Here is a 20,332-nt window from a genome sequence, read left to right as displayed (position 1 = left end):
AAAACAACGCAGAGAAATATGTTTGCCGTGATTTTGAAATTATGTTTGCTTTTAATTTTATTTACATTTATTCCATCGTCTTATTAGTTCAAAATCGACATTGAAATTTGTTTTATTCCAGCTAAAAAAAAAACACAATATTGGCTGCCATATCGGTAATAATAAAGTAAATTTAAAGATTCATTTAAATAGTAAAATTTCTCAAAAATCCCATATCTGTCAGGCTAAAAATTAGATATAGTTAAAATAAAAATTAAATAAAAATGCAAAATATGAATAAAGGGATATGTTTACCCCTGTCTCAATTAATTAAAAAATTAAATCTATTTTTACCAAAGATACCTCCTCTTGTGAACAGGAATTTGATCAGAGAACTTTAAAGGAACCTGCATAATAAAATATAAACTTTTCTAATATATAAAAGTGAGGAGGTTCGGCCTGATGGTGGCGCTAAAGGTAAAGGTCAGAAAGTTGCAAATCTCATCTCATCAGAAATCCTCCTCTGGGTCTGACATGGTGTTCAGCCTGTTTTTGACCAAAATGTTGGTACTTTAGTTTTGTTATGTCTTAATTATTGCGTTATCTCGAGTTTAATAACTATATGTAAACACATTTATATGTACATTTAAATGCATCCATAAGATTTGCTTTATTGTCATTCATGCCTGTTGTAGATTTTCATTCTGTATTTGTGTATTTCAATTCAAAAGACAGCAGCTTAAAAAGTTTCCCAGGAATATATTTTTTTTAAGTTGTGATACAAAGTTCATATTAAGATCATGAAATACAGTAATTCTGTTTTCAGCGTTACAGAGGAAGGTCACTTGATTTCAGAGAAAAGTATCAAACACAGAAATATGTTTTAGATCATGAAGAACTTGAGTTTGCACCACAATTTAATTTTCTTCTCCCTTAAAAACAAGAACTGGAGCACAGAGAGACACTGAAACACTCGACTGAAACCAAACTGGTGATCACGCCTTGGTGTTAACGGCTCTTTAAGGCCGGGTGAGACATTACAGCTGTTAAATCCTACGTCGATTTATGAAACACACACCTGAAGAAGAGGTAAGAGAATAAATAAAAAGGGAAAGGCAGATCACACAGGTTCACAGTTTTGTCCCGGGAAGAACTTTCACCACTTTAAAAACAAGAAAATCATTTAAAAAAATAGCAAGAAACAACCCATAAATGTTTTTATACCTATCAAAATTAAGTTAAATTAAGTTATAAAAAATTAAGTTATGAAAAAAGTCAAAGCTGTGAGCACCCGTGTGTTGGTTAAGGCTTAGGATAAGAAGTCTGGCTGGTTTCTAGTCCAGCGGGCTCTGGAAGATGAGTCTGATGAGGCGGGATTCGCCACTCAGCGGCTGGATGCAGAACGGGCAGGCGGCGTGGAAGGTGTGCGTGCCGTGCGGCAGCAGGATCTGACTCCAGTACGCCGTCGTCTTCTCCGAGCAGACGTGACCGCAGGGGACGAAGGCGTGGGTGGGTGGCTCCGCGTCCACGTAGAAGCCCGCCTCACAGCCCAGCCACAGCGGCTTATAGGGGCCCCGCGTCCGACACATGGGGCACTCCCGCTCCTGGCACTCCGCCTCCACCTCGGGGTTGCGGCGCCCCCCCCAGCCGTGGTAGCCGTGCACGTGGCCGCAGCGCAGGTAGGCCCAGGGCTGCTTCTCGTCCAGGACGTCCTTGCGGCGCAGGCTGGGGAAGGCCAGCGTGTTGAAGCCCACGGGGCACTGCGGCCGCCCGGCGTTCAGCTCCTGCCGCAGCGCCTCCAGGTGTTTGACGGTGGGCGTGTGCGCCAAGCCCTCCGCCGTCCGCCACAGCAGCGTGGCACCGCACAGGTCGATGAGAGACCCATCCCGCAGCTCGTTACACTCAGTGTCCACCTGAAGGACAGACGGCAGAAGGTAAGATAAAACGGCACTTCCTTCAACACTTCTTGGCTGCTTGGCTAAAATGTCATGTCAATGTCAATGTAAAACATACAATAAAGTGGCTTTGCAAGAGAGAAACACTGAAAATCTTGTTCATAAGAAAGCTCCACAACAGAGAATAGTTTGTGACATTAATATGATAATATGACATTATTTTTCTCACCATCTTGCCCCTCTGCTGACATGATCTGGTTTCCCGCAGCGTGAAGACGTTTCCGCAGACGGACATTTCCCTCCACACGCCGGGTTTGGAGTCCTGGTTGAAGCCGTGGCGCGGGTGCATCACCAGGACGCCGTTGGTGGTCAACCCGTCCATCTGACCGTCCTGCATCCTCCACTTGGCTGCTTTCTCCTGTCAAAAAATGCACCTTTTATTACTCAGAACACGAGTGACGGGTCATTGTCCTGCTGCAGGTCCGGCAGATTACCCCGAGGAAGATGTTCTTGGAGGAGTCGAAGCCCGCAGCGTAGATCCGCGCCGAGTACGGAGGGTTTCTTTGGCAGATGATGCGGCAGGCAAATCGGGAGATGGTGCTCTGAACCGTCTGACCGTCGGCCTGGCTCGGACCGCCGGGCAGCACGTCCGTCACCACAAAGTCGATGGGGCTCTCTGTGGAGCGACCGATCTGTGACGATACAGAGACGAGATGCAGGTCACAAAAACTGCTGTTAAAGGCATAACATCTGGACATGATTCAGCAGAATCCTAACCACAAGAAACTGACTTCACCAAACTCTCTCTTTCGTTATGATACGGAGACGAGATGTAGGTCACAAAAACTGCTGTTACACTGCTGTGTCGTTTTAATCAAGTGTGTTTGATCTGGTCTCCTGTCAGCGTCGTGTTGGTTTGTTAGAAGTTGTCATAAATTGACTTTTATCCAGTTTTAGGTATTTTTTTTAATTTTTTCAGATCTTTTAAGTTCATTTTTAACTATATATTTTAATAGACATTAGAGACACAAGCTGAGCAACCATGAGCAGCAGCCACAAACACTGAATTATTATTATTATTATTTTTTACCTTTTTATTGGTCATTTCATCATTTATCATGTAAGCAAAAGAGCTCTTAACATCTAATAATAATAATACAAATACAAATACAAATAATAATAATAATAATAATAATAATAATAATAATAATAGTAGCATAAGTAAAAATAGCAACAATAATAATAGCAATAATAATATTACAAATAATGATCATAATAATAATAGTAAAAAATAATAATAGTAATAATAGTAATAATAATAATAATAATAATAATAGTTAAAAGGGGGGGAAAGGAAATGAAATGAAGCTGCTTTATTCGGGAAATATTAGGATATCAGTGATCTCCTTTAAGTCCTTTCTTAAAACAGACTTTTATTGAAGAGCCTTTTCACAGTTTTAACCTCCTTAAACTCTCTTTTATTTCCTTGAAATTATGTTTTCTTCACTGTATTGGCTTTATATACAAAACTCTTCTGTTAACACCTGCATATTTTGTGGCTTGTCTGTTTTATTTGCTGCTTGAAAAGCACTTTTAAATACAGTTTATTGTTATTACTATTACTATATACTCAGTATTTTTACTGGTTTTAATTAGCAGGTCTATTTTTTGTTCTGTTTTTCTGTGCAGAGTTCAGCAGAATCCTAACCACAAGATACTGACTTCATAACATGAAGTCAGTATATTGAAGTCCCCCCCCCCCCCCCCCCCTCTGTTGTTGTTTTGATTGAAAGTAGAAAAGTAAGTTTAGTGTATTTAAAGGCTGCACATGTTGATACCTGCAGAGGTTTTTATATTAGTGTGTTTCATGTCCGTTGTCAAAGTAAATAAATGGGGATGAGAGTACAAGAAACATGCATTACAGTCAAATTGAGCTCTTTGAGAGAAAACCTATAACTAAAAAACAGCTGTTTTGCAATTTATTACTGTACGACATTTTTAGAAAATGGATAATTTCTGGAATTTTTATCACAACAGTTTGTTTGCAGCTGTGTTGATTCTCATTTCTGTATGTTATTCTGCAATTGTGGTTTCTCCTTTTTCCTTTTTGGATTTCCTTTTTTTCCAAATAGTCTTTTTTTTGAGCTACAGGAAATTCTATGAAGCAATAAACTGATATTGTGCAACATTAAAAACATGTTTGGTGGTCACAAACAAACAAACTTAAGATTTCTCTCTTAGATGTGAGGAAATTTAACAACAAAGGTGAAAGACTAAACGAAAGTTATTAAAAGAGACGTGAGGAGGAGTGAGTGGAGGCTACAGACCTGGAACATGTCCGTGTTGGAGTCGTGTGTGTACTCCACCACCACCGTGTGGGCGCGGGACAGCGTGTACGAGATGCTGTGCTGCTCCTTGTTGCTGATCGCCTTCACAAACACAGACAGACACAGTGTTACAGTGTGTTTCAGGGTTAAGGACAAAACACAACTGCTGTCAGGTTTGTCTGTTAAAGGCACATTTTTTATTAATGATGCAATACATCTGTAACCCATTTCTGCCAGTTATAAAAAATATTATTTAATATTATTATTATTTATTTTCCCCCCATATTAAGTCATAAGTATGAGATTAAAAGTCGAAATTATGAGATAAAGTCATAATTATGAGATAAGAAGTCAAAATTATGAAACTAAGTCATAATTATATGATATCTGGGCTCCAAATATTAAGTTAGTTAACTGTTCTACTCAGCTGCACGTGTTCACTTTCTGATCTGTCGATAAAACAGTTTGAAGATGAGCTTTGCAAAAGCAACAAGTTGCCTGTTAATTCCAGCTTGTTATAGTCATTTTTGTGACTTTGACACTGAAACAGAAACCTGTTCCTGTTCAAATCTGCACACATTTTACTGCTGAACTAACAGTTTATTTTACCAACGACTGCTGGTGTTGCTCAGAGGGATCTTTCGGTTGAACCAGTTTATAGCCTTTTTTTCCACCATGTACGAAACAAACCCTTTATACAAAATACTGACTTTTTTCAACCTAAAAGCATCAAACACCATTCAGAAATATAGATAAGTCCTTTCAGACCTCTCACCGAGCCTGGCTAAGTGTTTTCATGCCACACACAACCACATTTTTAAGTTCTACACAAGAGCCTTTCTGCGTTCTTTGCTGACAGAACATTTTAAACATTCCCCTCCCTGCTGCATGTCTGTCTCTGCTGTGTGTCGAGCTCTCACCTTGGCAGCCTGAGGCGTGCAGGATGAGTGGACGGTGCTGGGCTTCACTCCGTTGGCCTTGTTCCTGCGGCACAGAGCGAAGCGACTCTTCCGCCTCCCCTTGTCACCGTTGGGCAGAGAGCCATTACACCTGAGTGGACAAGTTACAGAGTTATTTTACTGCAACGGATTTGGAGAAAATTAAAGAGAAAGTGAGCTTCAATTACATTATAACACAATGATGATATCCTCAAATCATTAAATCTTTTCTAGAGAAAGTTGAAGTACTAAATGGTGTAGTAGAAGTAGAGACCGATACAGCAGTGAATGCATGCAGAAAAAACTGCTTTGAGCCGTGCAGGGTGACAGTCTGGGGTCGCAGACGGCTTCATTCAGTTTTGGACACAATAATACAAAAGCAAACAAAAGGTCTGAAGGCGCAGCGGCCACAGCTCTCCTGACGTCTCTCGACCTCCCTGAACCACAGGCTGAACGGCCTTCAGTCAGGAAGCCAGCTGCATTCTTCACTGTGGTGCAGTTTCTCCAAACATTTAACCGGGTTTAAGCTGAGTAATGCTCCTCCCAAACAATAAACACCATCTACCAGAGGTGGGACAAGTTTTGACTATGAAATCTTCAAGTCAAGTCTTAACCCTGGTGTTATTTTAGGGGTCAAAAATGAGCCGCCACTATGTTTAACAGCAGAGGAAACCCCCTTAATGATCTTTTTTCAATTTGAAATCCAATGACTTTTCCCAGAATGACCCCAACATGAAAAAGTTGCACATTGCCTTTATTCATATTTCCATGAAAGCTGAACACCCACAGGAGACAAATCTTGTCTTGGGGGTCCAGCAGCTATAAAATCATTTTTCATAAAACATAAATACCATGTTTATTGCATGCATTATATGGATTATATTTATATTTCTACATCTGTTCAATAAACAACATAAATGTAAATCAGACAGTTTTGAAGCTGGTAGAAGGTGTATATTTTCTGATGTTAATCAAACTAGGCTAGCAGTTTCCCCCTGCTTCTAGTCTTTATGCTTTGCTCAGCTAGAGACGTCCTGGAACGACCGACCTCATGCAGAGAAGAAGACAAAAACCTATTTCCCAAATGTTTCTGTGACTGGAGACAGGAAGTTCTGTGTGTGGGAGAGAAAGCTGCAGAGCAACAAGGGTCTCAGCCCACATTTAAAGCAGGATGCTGTGATAGTGTGGGTTACCATTTATTAGAGGTGGGAAAAATCAATACAGCATAGTCTCGCGATATTTTGCGTTATATCGATCCATGGCTGCCAAGTACCGATATCTAGCGTTTATTTAGCGTCAGTATTTTCACCGTTTTTGTTTTCTCTGGAGGCTGTAGAGGGCTCCCTTTTATGAATATACTCGAGATCCTGGTATCATCTGAAACTAGAAGATGTAGGAATCTATATGTGCGTCAGGATATTGTGTCGGGAAGTTGTTTAAATAAAGCTGCAAAGTTAGACTTCTTTATGCTTCATTCAAAATAACACAGAGCAGTGAAGCTTGTTGTTTTTGAAAGTTTGATAAAATGCTGCAGTTGTTGTCGTCCATACATGTTTGATATCAGTTCAGTTCAGTTTGACTGAATACTTTGTTGGTCAGTCTGTGGGTTTGACTCTCATTGTGGAGAAATAAAAAGACTGAAGTGAGATGAATACACTGAGAATTTTCTCTGATTGGACAAAACAATTCTTGGTTGAATTTAAATTTGTGGACACAAAATGCAGTTAAACAGTTAAATCACAATATATTGTATTGCTATCGTATCACCACCAAAATTGCAATAATATTGTATCGTGACTCAAGTATCGGTTGATTTGCTGATTCACACCTCCATTGTTTGTCCATTAGGATGCCTGTTAAACTACATTCATCTGCAGAACATTATTCTTGTCCTGAGCTGTTGTGAATCTAAAAGGAACAAAGCTAAATGTTGCTGTGGCTTTAATTAAAAGTCAGTTTAGCTGGAGGTTATCTTCAGAGCCAGACGGCTGCCAGACGCAGGGCAAGTAAACATTTGAGTTGGGTTAAAAGTGGAGCCATTCTTTCCCTGGATAATGCAAACTTCCTGCGTTTCAGATAAAGTGACCGCCACCTCCTTTTCTTAGACAAACTCAGACCACCCCAACTCCACTGTGGCTCAACTACACAGCCTTTGTTTTCACAAACTACACAGCTCTTTAAAATTAAACCTTATGACCGGTGTAATTAGCGGTTACGGGCTCTCCCAGACTGTTTAGCTCCACATGTGGATGCTGTGATACGAAAGCAAACAAAAGGTCTGAAGCCACAGCAGCCACAGTTCTCCTGACGTCTCTCGACCTCCCTGAACCACAGGAGCTCTCATGTCCACAGTGAACGGCCTTCAGGCAGGAAGCCAGCTGCATTCTTCACTGTGGTGGAGTTTCTCCAAACATTTCACTGGGTTTAAGTGGAGTTTGGCTGCTCCTAAACAATTTTCATACTGCATATGAAAAGGCTGCAAGGCCCGCTGGACTCAAATGTAGTGCTGTTTAACCTTATTTCTCTGGAAGAGCTTGAAACTGTACACATTCTTATCTGCACCAAAGGAGTTCATTGTCATCCTCACATTTAATGTCTGATATTATCTAATGAAAACATTTACAATATGTGGACTTTTTTGTATCTATCTATCTTTTTTTCTTGGTAATTTTTGAAAGTTTTGTAATTTTACTTCTTGTTTTGGTAATTTTACGTCATTTTGTGTCTTTTTTTTGTCATTTTATGTATTTTCTTTTGTAATTGAGAGTACAGGAGAGGCTGTTTACACAGGGCAGAGAGGAGAGGACAGGAGAGGCTGTTTACACAGAGCAGAGAGGAGAGGACGGAAAAATCATTATGAGATTTTTTTTTTGTCATTTTACATCTTTTTGGGGGGGTAATTTTGTCTTTTAAAAAAAATGTATACCTTTGTTTTTGTTTTGTTTTTATATTTTTTTAATTTGTGAATTTTGTGGGTCATTTTACATCTTTTTTTTTTTGGGGGGGGGGGGGGGGGGGGGGGGGGGGGTAATTCTGTGTCTTAATTATAGTTTTACATTTTTTGGGGTTATTTTGTGACTTTTATGGTAATTTTGTCTGTTTTTTTTTTATACAACATTTAGGACATTTGCAGGCACTTGGCAATACAGATTTTTTTTGCTAAAGTATTTTTGAAAAATACTTCTGGCAAAAAGATGTATCTTTTTTTTAATGATTTATGGCATCATAATGTTGATACACTGCAATGAAAAGTAGGTACCTGATCTAAAACCAGATGTCATTGTTCAGAAAGTGCACATTAGATATACATACAGTAATGTAAAGTGCACATACATGTGAGGATCTAAAGCGTTTAAACCTTTAAAATCTTGATGATTTAGAAGTTTTGACCACAGCCGTTAAGAGCTCCTAAGTGAAGTTCTTACCCGAGCACAATGAGCTCTCCATATTTGACCGGGCCTTTGGTGGAAGCAGGGGAGGTGGAGATGTTTTCCTGACCGAGCGAAAACATCTGTGAAGCCTTCAGGGGGGAGACGGGGGAGGTCTTCTTCCTGCTGTCACCCTCAGAGCGTCTCCATCAGTGACCTGCACACACAAAGAACAAGTTCATCATCACTAATTTGATTGACTTTTGCGTCACTTTAAATCTAAAATTTAAAAAAGCCTCATACAAACACACACAAAGGCCTCAACACAACACCATTCACTGCTACAATACACCCACACTGTCTTTGTGCTGGGGGCAACAGAGGAGGACAATGTGTGGATTCACTGCGCCACACTGAGCGGGTTGTTAGGTGTGCGTCCGTGACGGGGTGACTCACTGAGCAGCACACTGGAACCCATGTTATAATCCTTTGTGCCACAAAATAAAACAAGCCGAGAGTCATTCTGATGTCAAAAGACCGAAGAGGACGCGACGTCACCGTAAACGTACAAGCTTCACGAAGCGGTTGGGAGGACAAATTAGGCACGGATGTGATTTTAGAAATTTAAAAAATAGTTTCAGGTTTGTTTAAAAGACTATATTCTGATCTTTCACATTAGAGGTTCATACAATTGTAATATACCTGTAAATTAGACAACCAAAATATTTTTCAACTGCTAAAACCACATATCGAATCGAATTTAAACACCGCAGCTCATTATCTGTGAAGCACCACTTCACTGCAGAACCAGGCTGATAAACTATCGGCAGATAACAGGATGAGTGTTAAAAGGTATACTGTAATTAGAGGTGTGAATCAGCGCCCCACGATACGATTTTACCCTGATACTTGTTTCACGATACGATATTATTGAGATTTTAAGCATTTTGTGATATGGTGAGTATTGCGAAACAATATGTTGCGATTTAACTGTCTAACTGCATTTTGTGTCCACAAAATTAAATTCAGTCAAGAATTGTTTTGTCAAATCAGAGAAAATTCTCAGTGTATTAATCTCACTTCAGTCTTTTTATTTCTCCACAATGAGAGTCAAACCCACAGACTGACCAACAAAGTATTCAGTCAAACTGAACTGAACTGATATCAAACATGTATGGACGACAACAACTGCAGCATTTTATCAAACTTTCAAAAACAACAAGCTTCACTGCTCTACATGTTTCTGAGTAATTAGAAAAAAAGCCAAATTAAATTGTGTATTTTTTATTCTGGATTAAAAATTTGGGATTGGTATCAGCTTCATAAATCTCATATCGGTCAGCAGGGTTCCCCCCTGACTATTTTCAGACCTGTCGAATGAAGAGATAAAACTGTGCCGAGACACTTTTTGGTACATTTTAACTGCAATTATTTCTAAACAAAATATTGTCCAACAAAATGCAAATAGAACGACTATAGTCTTAAAATACAATTAAGAACCATAATACTCTCCATTGAATCAGATTTAATGGATCCGCTACATGTTCAGTTAATATTTCATTAAATGTGATGGAGAGAATGAAGGAGGTTCAGTTAAATGTTTGGCCTTTTTTATGGTTGAAATCAGGAGTTTACAGATGTTGGCCTCTGATATGACTCTGATGAGCTACAGTGTGAAACTCTCGCTGACATTTTGAGTTTATGATTATGATCTTTCCAGACCGCTCTACGTAACATTTATTATAAAGTTCATATATAAGTTGACATTTTTTAGCATATTAACCAAGCAAGATCTTTTTCTATAACACACAATCAAACTTTTTAATTTACATTTAGAATGTGTTTATGGGATAAATAGAAAATAAGATAAATAAAGGTCACAGTGACACAGCTACAAGCCTGACTCAGACTCAAGTTTTTTCTTTTAACACTCGAGATAAAATCACAAGAACCAATGACAGGAAACTATAATCAGCATCAAGGAGCAGTTAGGATGTGACACGATGACAATCTAAATCCTGCGTTACCACGAGCTGCTGAATATATCAACAAATACATTTTGGTGCCTCAGAGTTGCTTTAATAGAAGGTGAAAACACGCCGCTGTGACATTTATACATATTACATCACCATCACATTAAAATGTGTAACATACATTTCTGCACACAGACTAGATTCATGCTGAACCACCAGGATGGTCTGACAGACTGTTATAATGTAAACAACGTAAGTAACGTCTACCAGCGTTTTTAGGCCATGACGTTTCCTACACGTGTGTTTTGAGTGTAAGAAGTGTGTGTTCTGAAGCCTAGACGGTATTAAAATAAAACACTCAAGACTTCTGAGCATTTATACCATATAGCAATTGGTGCTGTCCTAATAATATAGATTGGCTGAAAGTTAGGTCGACAGGTCAGGAACACAGGATCTGGTAGAGGAGGTCCCACGACACAATTTTATCCCGCTTCTTGAATCACAATAAGATATAATTGTGATGTTAAGCATTTTGCGATATGGTGAATATTGCGATACAATATATTGAGACACAATATATTGAGATTTAACTGTTTAACTGCATTTTGTGTCCACAAATAAAATTTGGTCAAGAATTGTTTTGTCCAATCAGAGAAAATTCTCAGTGTATTCATCTCACTTCAGTCTTTTTATTTCTCCACAATGAGAGTCAAACCCACAGACTGACCAACAAAGTATTCAGTCAAACTGAACTGAACTGATATCAAACATGTATGGACGACTACAACTGCAGCATTTTATCAAACTTTCACAAACAACAAGCTTCACTGCTCTCAAGTTTTTTTAAATGAAACACAAAAAAAGCCGAACTTTACAGCGTTATTCCAACAACTCCCCGACACGATATCCTGAGACACATGGAGCCTATAGATTCCTACATCTTGTAGTTTATATGATACCAGTATATTCCTTAAGTGAGCATGCTAAATATCGATACTTGGCAGGCCATGAATTAATATATTACCACGCAACAAATATCGCAACACAACACTGTATCAATTTTTCCCCCAGCTCTAGCGTCTGATTGGTTGACCGACTCAACCGGAAAGCTTCTTTGGTATTGATGTGTTGTGGATGGCGAACAACATCGAGGACTGTTTTGTTTTCAACACGGAAAATTGGACAGAAGATACTCAGTGTTGGATTTATCATTATTGATTTTGGAAAATCTGCAAACCTTATAGTTTCCTTATTAAAGGACTTTGAAGTGACGTCTCGAGCCAAACGTCTCGGCCTCAGCTGGAAGTCTGAGGAGGAGTGCAGCTTTAATGAGCGAGATGATTGTTTAGATCAGTAGTTAAAGTGAACACAGACAAGGTGCATCAGCTGTAAATAAACTGAATTTATATGGCGCTTTTTAATCAAAGGAGCTTAATGTGACTGTGATTGTGAGGTTCAATGTCCTGCAGCCCGGTGAAGCCACAGAGTGAACCACCACCAACCCCTAAACTAATGCATGATCAGCTCTCCTAATGACTGGCGGATCACATTGGATTTTTTATTTAGAGCTGAAAGGATTAATTGATACATCATTATTAATACAGAGAAATAGTTTTCTCATAAAAACGGCAACATTTCCTGGTTCCAGGTTCACAATTGTAAGAATTTCCAAACTTCTCATCTTGATTATGTAATATGACAGTAAACTGAACAAAACAAGACATCTGCAGACGTCAGAGCAACCTTCTGAGTTTTACAAGTTGGAATAAATTGAGGCAAACGACTCCTCAACCAGACTAATTATTACATTTTAGGAAATCATACAAACTTTTCATGCTGACAATTAAGCTGAAATTAGTTGAGAACTACATGAAGATTAGCTGGACGACGTGTATTTTAACCTCTTTGCATTCATGTTGAATCATTGACTGCATCAATAATAGATATAGATATTTTGATATGTTGATAATGTATTCATCGTTACAGTCACTTTTATAGCAAAAAATATGTTTTTAGCCTCTCAAATATGAGGATTTCCCATTTTTCTCTGTTGTGCATCAAATTAAACTGAATATATTTGGGTTTCTGAATGACAAAATAAGACATTTAAAGACAGCTCTTAGATTTGGAAACTGGGTCAGTCGCTCAATCAAGAACATTTGCAGCCCTAGATTGAGCATGGAGTTATTTTTATCTGCAAAACAACCAGTGGCTAAAATGTACCACAGTGTTTCTGATGTGTCCCACCTCCTCTAACCCATTTCCTGAAGGGAAACCCTGCAGCCCTGTTAGAAATCTGGTGGGTTCAGTGGGTGAATGACATATATAGATCCACGTATCATGAAAAGACGGCCTCAACAACTCTCCATCAGCTTATTTCAGCGGTCATGAATACAGCCAGTGAACTGCAGGAGGACAGAGACCCATTCACCGCCCGCAACTGGACACCAGATAAAGAGGACGACTTCTAAAGTGACTTCACTCCTCGGCAACAAGCGCTCTTTTGTGCGGGTCTTTCCTCTCGTGACGGAGACGTAGCGAGTCTGACAAAGAGGTGAATCACACGTTGCGGCTCAAAGCTGATTTTATCCTTCGCTTGTGACTCAGATCTCACGGTTCCTAATCAACAACACAGAGCTGCATGTGGTCGAGGCGCTTCACTAGACCTACTTCTTTATTTACAGTTTGTCTGCATCACCATAGCAACGAGTACAGCTTGACATCATTTCAATTTTTTTGTCATATGAACAATAATAACAGAGAAGCAGTCATAGATCTCAGGCTCACTCGGACAATTAGGCCGTTAGGACCATTAAATGCCACTGATAAAATGATAAAACAATAGAATAACAATGCAACTACACCATTCCAAAGAGCAATGAACTTTAATTTGGCAACCAGAAACATTTCTCTACATGTTTTTACCTGTTTATTTGCTTCGACACATTGAAAAAACTCTTTGGCGCTTAAAAAAACTTTTTTTTATGGCAAAATGTTACTGACATTGTGATGTAAACAAACACACATTATCACAACCAAGGATATTGTACGATATATGGACACAACCTTGATAGGTCACGAATGACTGTTCAACACGGAAACAAGAATAATTGCTACAGAAAACGTTGGATTTATCAATATGGATTTATTTTACACCAGCCTCATTCATCGTGTGGTCCTGCAAATGTCCCGCTATATTGCCAGAAAGATCTTTTCAACTTAAGGCATTCATAGTGATCCCACAATGGCGTGATATTCTGCCCTTTCATAGTGCAGTTTTGCGTCGCAGAACGAGGTGGAGCAGACGATAGTGATGTGAGACAGAGCAGCAGCAGTGTGGCACAGTTAGCGCTGTAGCAGTACAGTGTGTATGTGCTGCAGCAGCATGTGTTATGTTAGCGATCTCTGTTCGTTTACAACAAGCACCGGACACTCATTTCACAGTTAGAGATGCCATTTGTTTTACAATAAGCGGCGGTCACTGTACACAGTTAGCAACGGCGGCCACAGTTGTTGTGCAGCTGCTGAACAGTGATTGGATGACTGTCGGACCAAGTGGGAGGTGTGTGTTAGACGTCACACGCAACGTCAAATATCCCGATTCGCCCTGATGGCCCGTTCATAGTGGTTCTGCTTCCAACAGTCCCACCACTTTTCTGCCTCTGTGACTACTTCTGGAGGCGGAACATTAGTGGGATCACTTGATCCCGGCATCCCGCTTGTGGCACGTTCATAGTGCAGGTGAGACGTTAAAGAGGCGTAAATGTCCGAGCATGAAACAGCACTATGGAAGGGGCTAGAGTTTACTAAAAAAAACACTGCAGTTCAAACCTGGATTACAAACTTTCCAAACTAATCATGGTCGCAACAGAGCGCTTGCAGCATAACAGTAAACTTGTGGGCATAAAAAAATCTCACATGCAGCGTTCAAGATATATTAAACGTTAGCATACTTTGTTGTTTAAAGAATCATTAACTTCTGTATCGTCCAGTAGGCACACACAATTAATCGTATTCGCAATATGGACTAGTGCAATAACCCAAACGCAGTGAGGCACAATATTTGTTAAAGGCAAAATATTAAAGGCCCCATATGCACAGACGTGCACTAGGCAGTTTATTTTCAGATACCTTTATATTAAATGTCACACTTATTTATTACTTCCCCAAACTTGAATAACTGTGTTACGAGTGAATACTGAATACATTTTTGCTTGAAATGCCCATACTATTTGATGGTATCAAAGTCAGCAGGATTACATACAAAACTTCTGGCTCAATTTTCATGAAAGTTCAAACAAAAAAGAAGCCGCTTCAGTTTGTTTTCTGTGACAGCTCACCTGGCAGATGCAGAGTGATGCTGATACGCTGTGAATTATTTATCCAGACAGGCAACAAACAGGTAAACAACAGGTTTCACTCACATCACCTGAGACCTGTACCACAAGGGGAGATAAGTGGGTTAGCCTGCTATTTTGGGCTGAACTCAGGTTTTCCGGTATCACAGAGCTGGTTTTTAACCAGGACAGGTCACTGGATAGAACCCACAGGAAGCTGCGAGACTAACCTGCCCCGGAGACAGTTAACTTCACACAATAAATACACGACTACTGACCAATCAGATCACTAAAAGAACAGAGTACTCATCTCTACAGGATCTTTCCATGTGTCCACTCTGGTTTTAAAACACAACTTCTAACAAACTTAGGTTGACTTTAACCCTCTGAACCCCAACAAGCAGTCTCTTTTTCTTTTTGCACTTGTCACATTTTACCTTTTGTGGCCTTGTTTTTCACTGCAATATATAAGATATATATATATATAAGTCCTGCACCTCTAGAAACTGCACAATCAGTAGGGAGAATTCAAAAATGTCTTTTGTGCATTAAAAAAAATCATAAAAAGTAAATGGAAGTGCCCACAAATGCTACCAATATTGGGTTAAAAAGGGGGGACTTCACATGCTATTCATATTGACATACATAGATTTTATTGAACTATTTTCATTTTACAACCTAAAAAACTCATTTTAACGACCTCTCTTGTCCTCTCTCCTGTGCTCTGTGTAAACCTGCAGTCCAGGTTTATGCCGGATTTTTACTGAATTTTTGCCACATGACTGTTGGTCCCAACAGAGTCATTTATGGCTTCATAGTTCAGCGGAGGGTCGCAGAATTTATTCACTTTTTCCAGGATCTGGTGAGTGCAAACGTTTTAAAGTGAAACATAATTTTAAGCTTACCTCTTGTTACATTTACACACATGATCTGTTTTAGGACAGTTCTGTTTATGCTAAATGCTAAAAAAAAATTGGCGATATTTTAAAGTAAAAATGCTTACTTTAGGTTAAGCAGGTTTTGGTTCAAAGGGTTGAATAACAACATTGTGATGATTAAAGCTTTTCAGCAGTTCCTGACACATAAATCTCACACTGACTCCTCCAAACACAGACCAGTGCACTGAAAAACGGCTGCATCAGCCTAGTGTGTTTAACACCAGCGCAGAAGAGGAAATACCCCCCAGCCGGCCCACACACACACACACACACACACAACTAACCCAGTTTACCATGACAACAGACACAGATAGAGGCTGTGGCTGTGAGGTGTCAGTGAGCAACCTGTCAAACACATCAAACCCTCTCCGGAGTGTGTGTGTGTGTGTGTGTGTGTGTGTGTGTGTGTGTGTGTGTATATGTGTGTGTGTGTGTGTGTGTGTGTGCGTGTGTGTGTGTGCGTGTGCGTGTTTGTGTGTGTTTTGGTTGGAGGGAGGGAGGTCATAGAAACAATACCATCATTGTGCACTAATGATTCAATTAAGAACAGATTAAGGCCCATTACTGCTCCATGCAAACAGAGATTAGTTCAAATGATTTAACAGAAATAAACTAAGACACATTTAACCAGATTAACAAAGCCAGGTTACTCATCAATCTTTGAATTAAAACACAAAAGAGCAGTGCTGGAAGGGTTTAACCAAAGATCAATATTATGATCGAATCATTCTAATTACATTTTTAAAAATGTCACATTTAATTATTAGGTTATGTGATATTGTACAAAGGGCATTGTCCTCCCTAAAAAAATCAATAAAGGTCTCAAAAGGGCTGGGTGATTGTTTAATATTATTATTTAGTGACTTCTAGTGGATCTTTCTGTAAAAATATGAGTTTATCAAGTTACTTTATAAAAGTTATCAGAGGAGAGGGTTGCTTTTTTTACAGGCATGGTGGCCAAGCTCTGCTATCAAAAACTGCAGGAAACCACATATTCATATTGATTTTATTGTCCATCTTTTGATCCAAGGTGACGGACAGCTTGAACTGTGACCATCACTTCCGCCCTCTCTCAGCTTTAATCCACCCAGACCAAAACTTTCTCCAGGTTTTAGGTCAACATTTGCGTGTGGAAAAGGGGCTGACGTGTCTATAAGCTTTTAATATGAGCGGACAGTTGGACAAAAAGGGCCAACTTTCAAGTTTTACACGGGGAACAAAAGCAGCGTCTGTGGGGACAGATGCTCTGGTACCATGGTGCATGCTAATCAGTTTGTGTGGCCGGAACAAAGGAGGCCAGCTGGGCTGCATGGAGCTGGACAGACCGGCGTGACAACCACAGCCACTGCTGGAGCCCCGCTTAACATACTACATATATGTAGTACACATATTGTGGCAAAAAGTACATGTATGTGGAATAAAATTTGTATACTCGATCCTCTTTAATACTTGGATACCCATACTAAAAAGCCAAAATAAAATGTAAAATTCAGTACCATAAACAAACTTGAAAGAAATAGTGTATAATATGTATAATTACTCTATAATGGTTAAATAGCTGATTTAAAATTTAGATTTCAGCACCACACACATTTAAAAGAAATGTAAAGAAATTTAAGGATATAAAGGTCACTTAAAGAGACAAAAAACAACATTAAACAAGGGCTGGGCGATCACTCAATAAGATAATTTATAGTCTTTCAGTGGAATTGCATTGTGACAAAAGCATATATATCGTGATACAAAATTATACTGTCTAAACTGATAATAACAAGCACTTGGGCTGGGCGATATGATGATATATATTGCCAATTTACATTAAAATGTCTAATGTGTATATTTTTCTAGAGAATTTATATCGCAATGTCAAAAAAGGAGCAATCAAACTGCATTTCGGCAATATTTATAGCCTTACAGGCTCTGTTTTTCTAACATTGAATAACTGAATACATGCCACAAAAGGTCAGCAAATGATCGCATTCTGTGTTATTTTTGTTTTAGACAATGTCCCAACTTTTGTGAAACAGGGTTGCAGACTACTTAGTAAAAGTAGCAGAAAACATGTTATATCGTGATATATATCATTATGGAAAAGGAAAATAACTATATCTGGATAGAAAATATTGGCCATATTGCCCATTCCTACATTAAACAATTAACATATAGCATAATAATTACATTATATGTCACTTAGGAGTGTTGTGTATAAGTGTTATTATAATATATTACTCAATACAATAGTAGAAAAATATCAATACTAACATGAACCCATAACATTAAACCAGGAGACAAAGTCCAGGAGATTTTGGTTCAAATTTGTCAACTTCCTGCATTAATTTCTGTCTGTGTTTAGCATCTTTCAGTCTGTCGTTACATCACATGCATGATTCCTTTCTCTCCACAAACACGTATGTACCATGTAAAAAAAGAGTACCATTTTGTTTTTACTATTTATACACACAGAAACAGCAGAAAAAACAATAAATTAATAAAACTATAAAACAGTCTATTTGCATGTAAATTAAAAATAGAAATTGTTTTATTTGTAGAAAGAAAATCCACATTTTAAAAATGGTCTAGAAACATAAATGGCACTTTCAACTGGCTTCCTAGCTTGTTTGTTATATAAATAAAGTTATTAATGTGAATAAAACATGATCAGTGTATTTTCAATGAATAGATGGAGTCCAGGAGGTTAACGTAAGAACATCAGCATTATGAGATCATTTTGGGCAAAAAAAGCGTTATTCGCATAGACTGTATAAAATAGTTATTGGTTATTGGTTAGGGTTATTCGTCATTTATATCTTTAAGTAAGGGCTGTTTGGATTAAAACAGGGGTGGATAATATAGTTAAAAGTAATTTAACGTTATTAATCAATGCAGTTAACGTTGATGAAGTTTGGTCGGCTGAAGTTAAAAACTAAACAAAGTATCTAACTAGTCAGCGAGCAGGCTAACTAGCTTTAGCATGTAGCATATGTGTCAGTCGGTGCGGTTAATTAGAAGATTAACAACTTTTAAAACAACAAACTTACCAAAGTTACCGGTAGACTTAAAGCGCTCTCATGTCCCGGATGTGTCCGTTCCGGTTGCCGACGGTCTTGACTGTTTCAGAGGAGAAAAGTTTCTTGTGTAGTTGGGTGTTTACCGGTAAATGTAACAACTTTTTTAACGATAGAGCGCTGGTTAAACTGGACAAACAGTGAGTGAGGTTTGGCTCCGTGTCTCTGCAGACTGACAGCAGCTGAACCCAGAGGCTGAACCAGCCTCAACCTCTGCCTGTCAACTGGATTCACTTCCGGCAAGCATTTCAAAATAAAACGAAAGGCTCCAAAACACAGCAGGGATGGGCAACTGGAGGCCCGGGGGCCACATACGGCCCGCACCCTCACTTGAAGTGGCCCTCAGTACAACTACATGCATTTGAGCATGAAATCTTAAAAGTGCACTGTAAAAATGCACAAAATTACTTCTTGCAATTAATGTTGGTCTGCTGTTCTTGCACTGAAAAAAAAAAGAAATCACAGTAAGTGATGATTTTTTATTTGTTTGAAACCTTTTGTATTCCCCTTTATACGTTGTACCGGACCGTCGTGGTGAAGAAGGAGCTGAGCCTGAAGGCAAAGCTCTCGATTTACCGGTCCATCTACGTTCCAACCCTCACCTATGGTCATGAGCTTTGGGTAGTGACCGAAAGAATGAGATCGCGGGTACAAGCGGCCGAAATGAGCTTCCTCCGTAGGGTGGCTGGGCTCAGCTTTAGAGATAGGGTGAGGAGCTCAGACATCCGGAGGGAGCTCGGAGTAGAGCCGCTGCTCCTTCGCGTCGAAAGGAGCCAGTTGAGGTGGTTTGGGCATCTGGTAAGGATGCCTCCCGGGCGCCTCCCGTTAGAGGTGTTCCGGGCACGTCCAACTGGTAGGAGGTCCCGGGGAAGACCCAGAACACGGTGGAGGGATTATATCTCTCGCCTGGCCTGGGAACGCCTCGGGGTCCCCCAGAAGGAGCTGGACGTTGTGGCTGGGGAGAGGGGCGCCTGGAATGCCCTGCTTAGCCTGCTGCCCCCGCGACCCGGCCCCGGATAAGCGGACGAGAATGGATGGATGGATGGATGTATTCCCCTTTATACTGTTATACATGCATTTGAGCAGGAAATATGTTAAGTTACTGCATCGTAAACATATTTAAAATTGCAGTTTCATCATATCGGGTTACGTGCATGGTCCTATATGTGGCCCTGTGGTAGTGCTGATGTAAAATTGTGCCCTCCTCCAGCATTTAAGTTGCCCATCCCTGATGTACAGTGTCAGGTGTTATAGGCAACAGTGGTGAAATGTAAGTAAATAGATATATTTAAGTTTTTATTATTATTATTATTATTATTATTTTTATTTTTATTTCCTTTTTAACTCTATTTCTGTTTTTAAATTGAGATTTTATTACTCTTTTTTTGTTTTATTGTTTTAGTATTATTTTATTGTTTTCGTTGTTTTTATTTATTACTGTATTTGTGTATGATTTTTTATTGTATTTTAATAACTGTAGAGCACTTCGGTAAACTGAGGTTGTTTTTAAAT

At 39.2% G+C, this 20,332-nt stretch overlaps 1 protein-coding gene across 1 annotated transcript; it reads right to left on the bottom strand.

Annotated features, from left to right (window-relative positions):
- Positions 1 to 718: 718 nt before the first annotated feature.
- Positions 719 to 19,025, bottom strand: LOC131974379 (E3 ubiquitin-protein ligase pellino homolog 1-like). The gene is made up of 7 exons (XM_059336670.1): positions 18,794 to 19,025; positions 8,565 to 8,724; positions 5,122 to 5,251; positions 4,202 to 4,303; positions 2,369 to 2,566; positions 2,104 to 2,292; positions 719 to 1,892 (listed from the first exon to the last, which is right to left on the bottom strand). Exons 2-7 carry the CDS (start codon positions 8,648 to 8,650, stop codon positions 1,314 to 1,316), a joined length of 1,284 nt encoding a protein of 427 aa, XP_059192653.1. The 5' UTR covers positions 8,651 to 8,724; positions 18,794 to 19,025; the 3' UTR covers positions 719 to 1,313.
- Between the last annotated feature and the right edge of the window lie 1,307 nt (positions 19,026 to 20,332).

Source organism: Centropristis striata, chromosome 1 (assembly GCF_030273125.1).
Source record: "Centropristis striata isolate RG_2023a ecotype Rhode Island chromosome 1, C.striata_1.0, whole genome shotgun sequence".
Taxonomy (NCBI): Eukaryota; Metazoa; Chordata; class Actinopteri; order Perciformes; family Serranidae; genus Centropristis; species Centropristis striata.
Note: the sequence above shows the minus strand (reverse complement) of the source record. Positions and strands in the feature narration are given on the sequence as shown.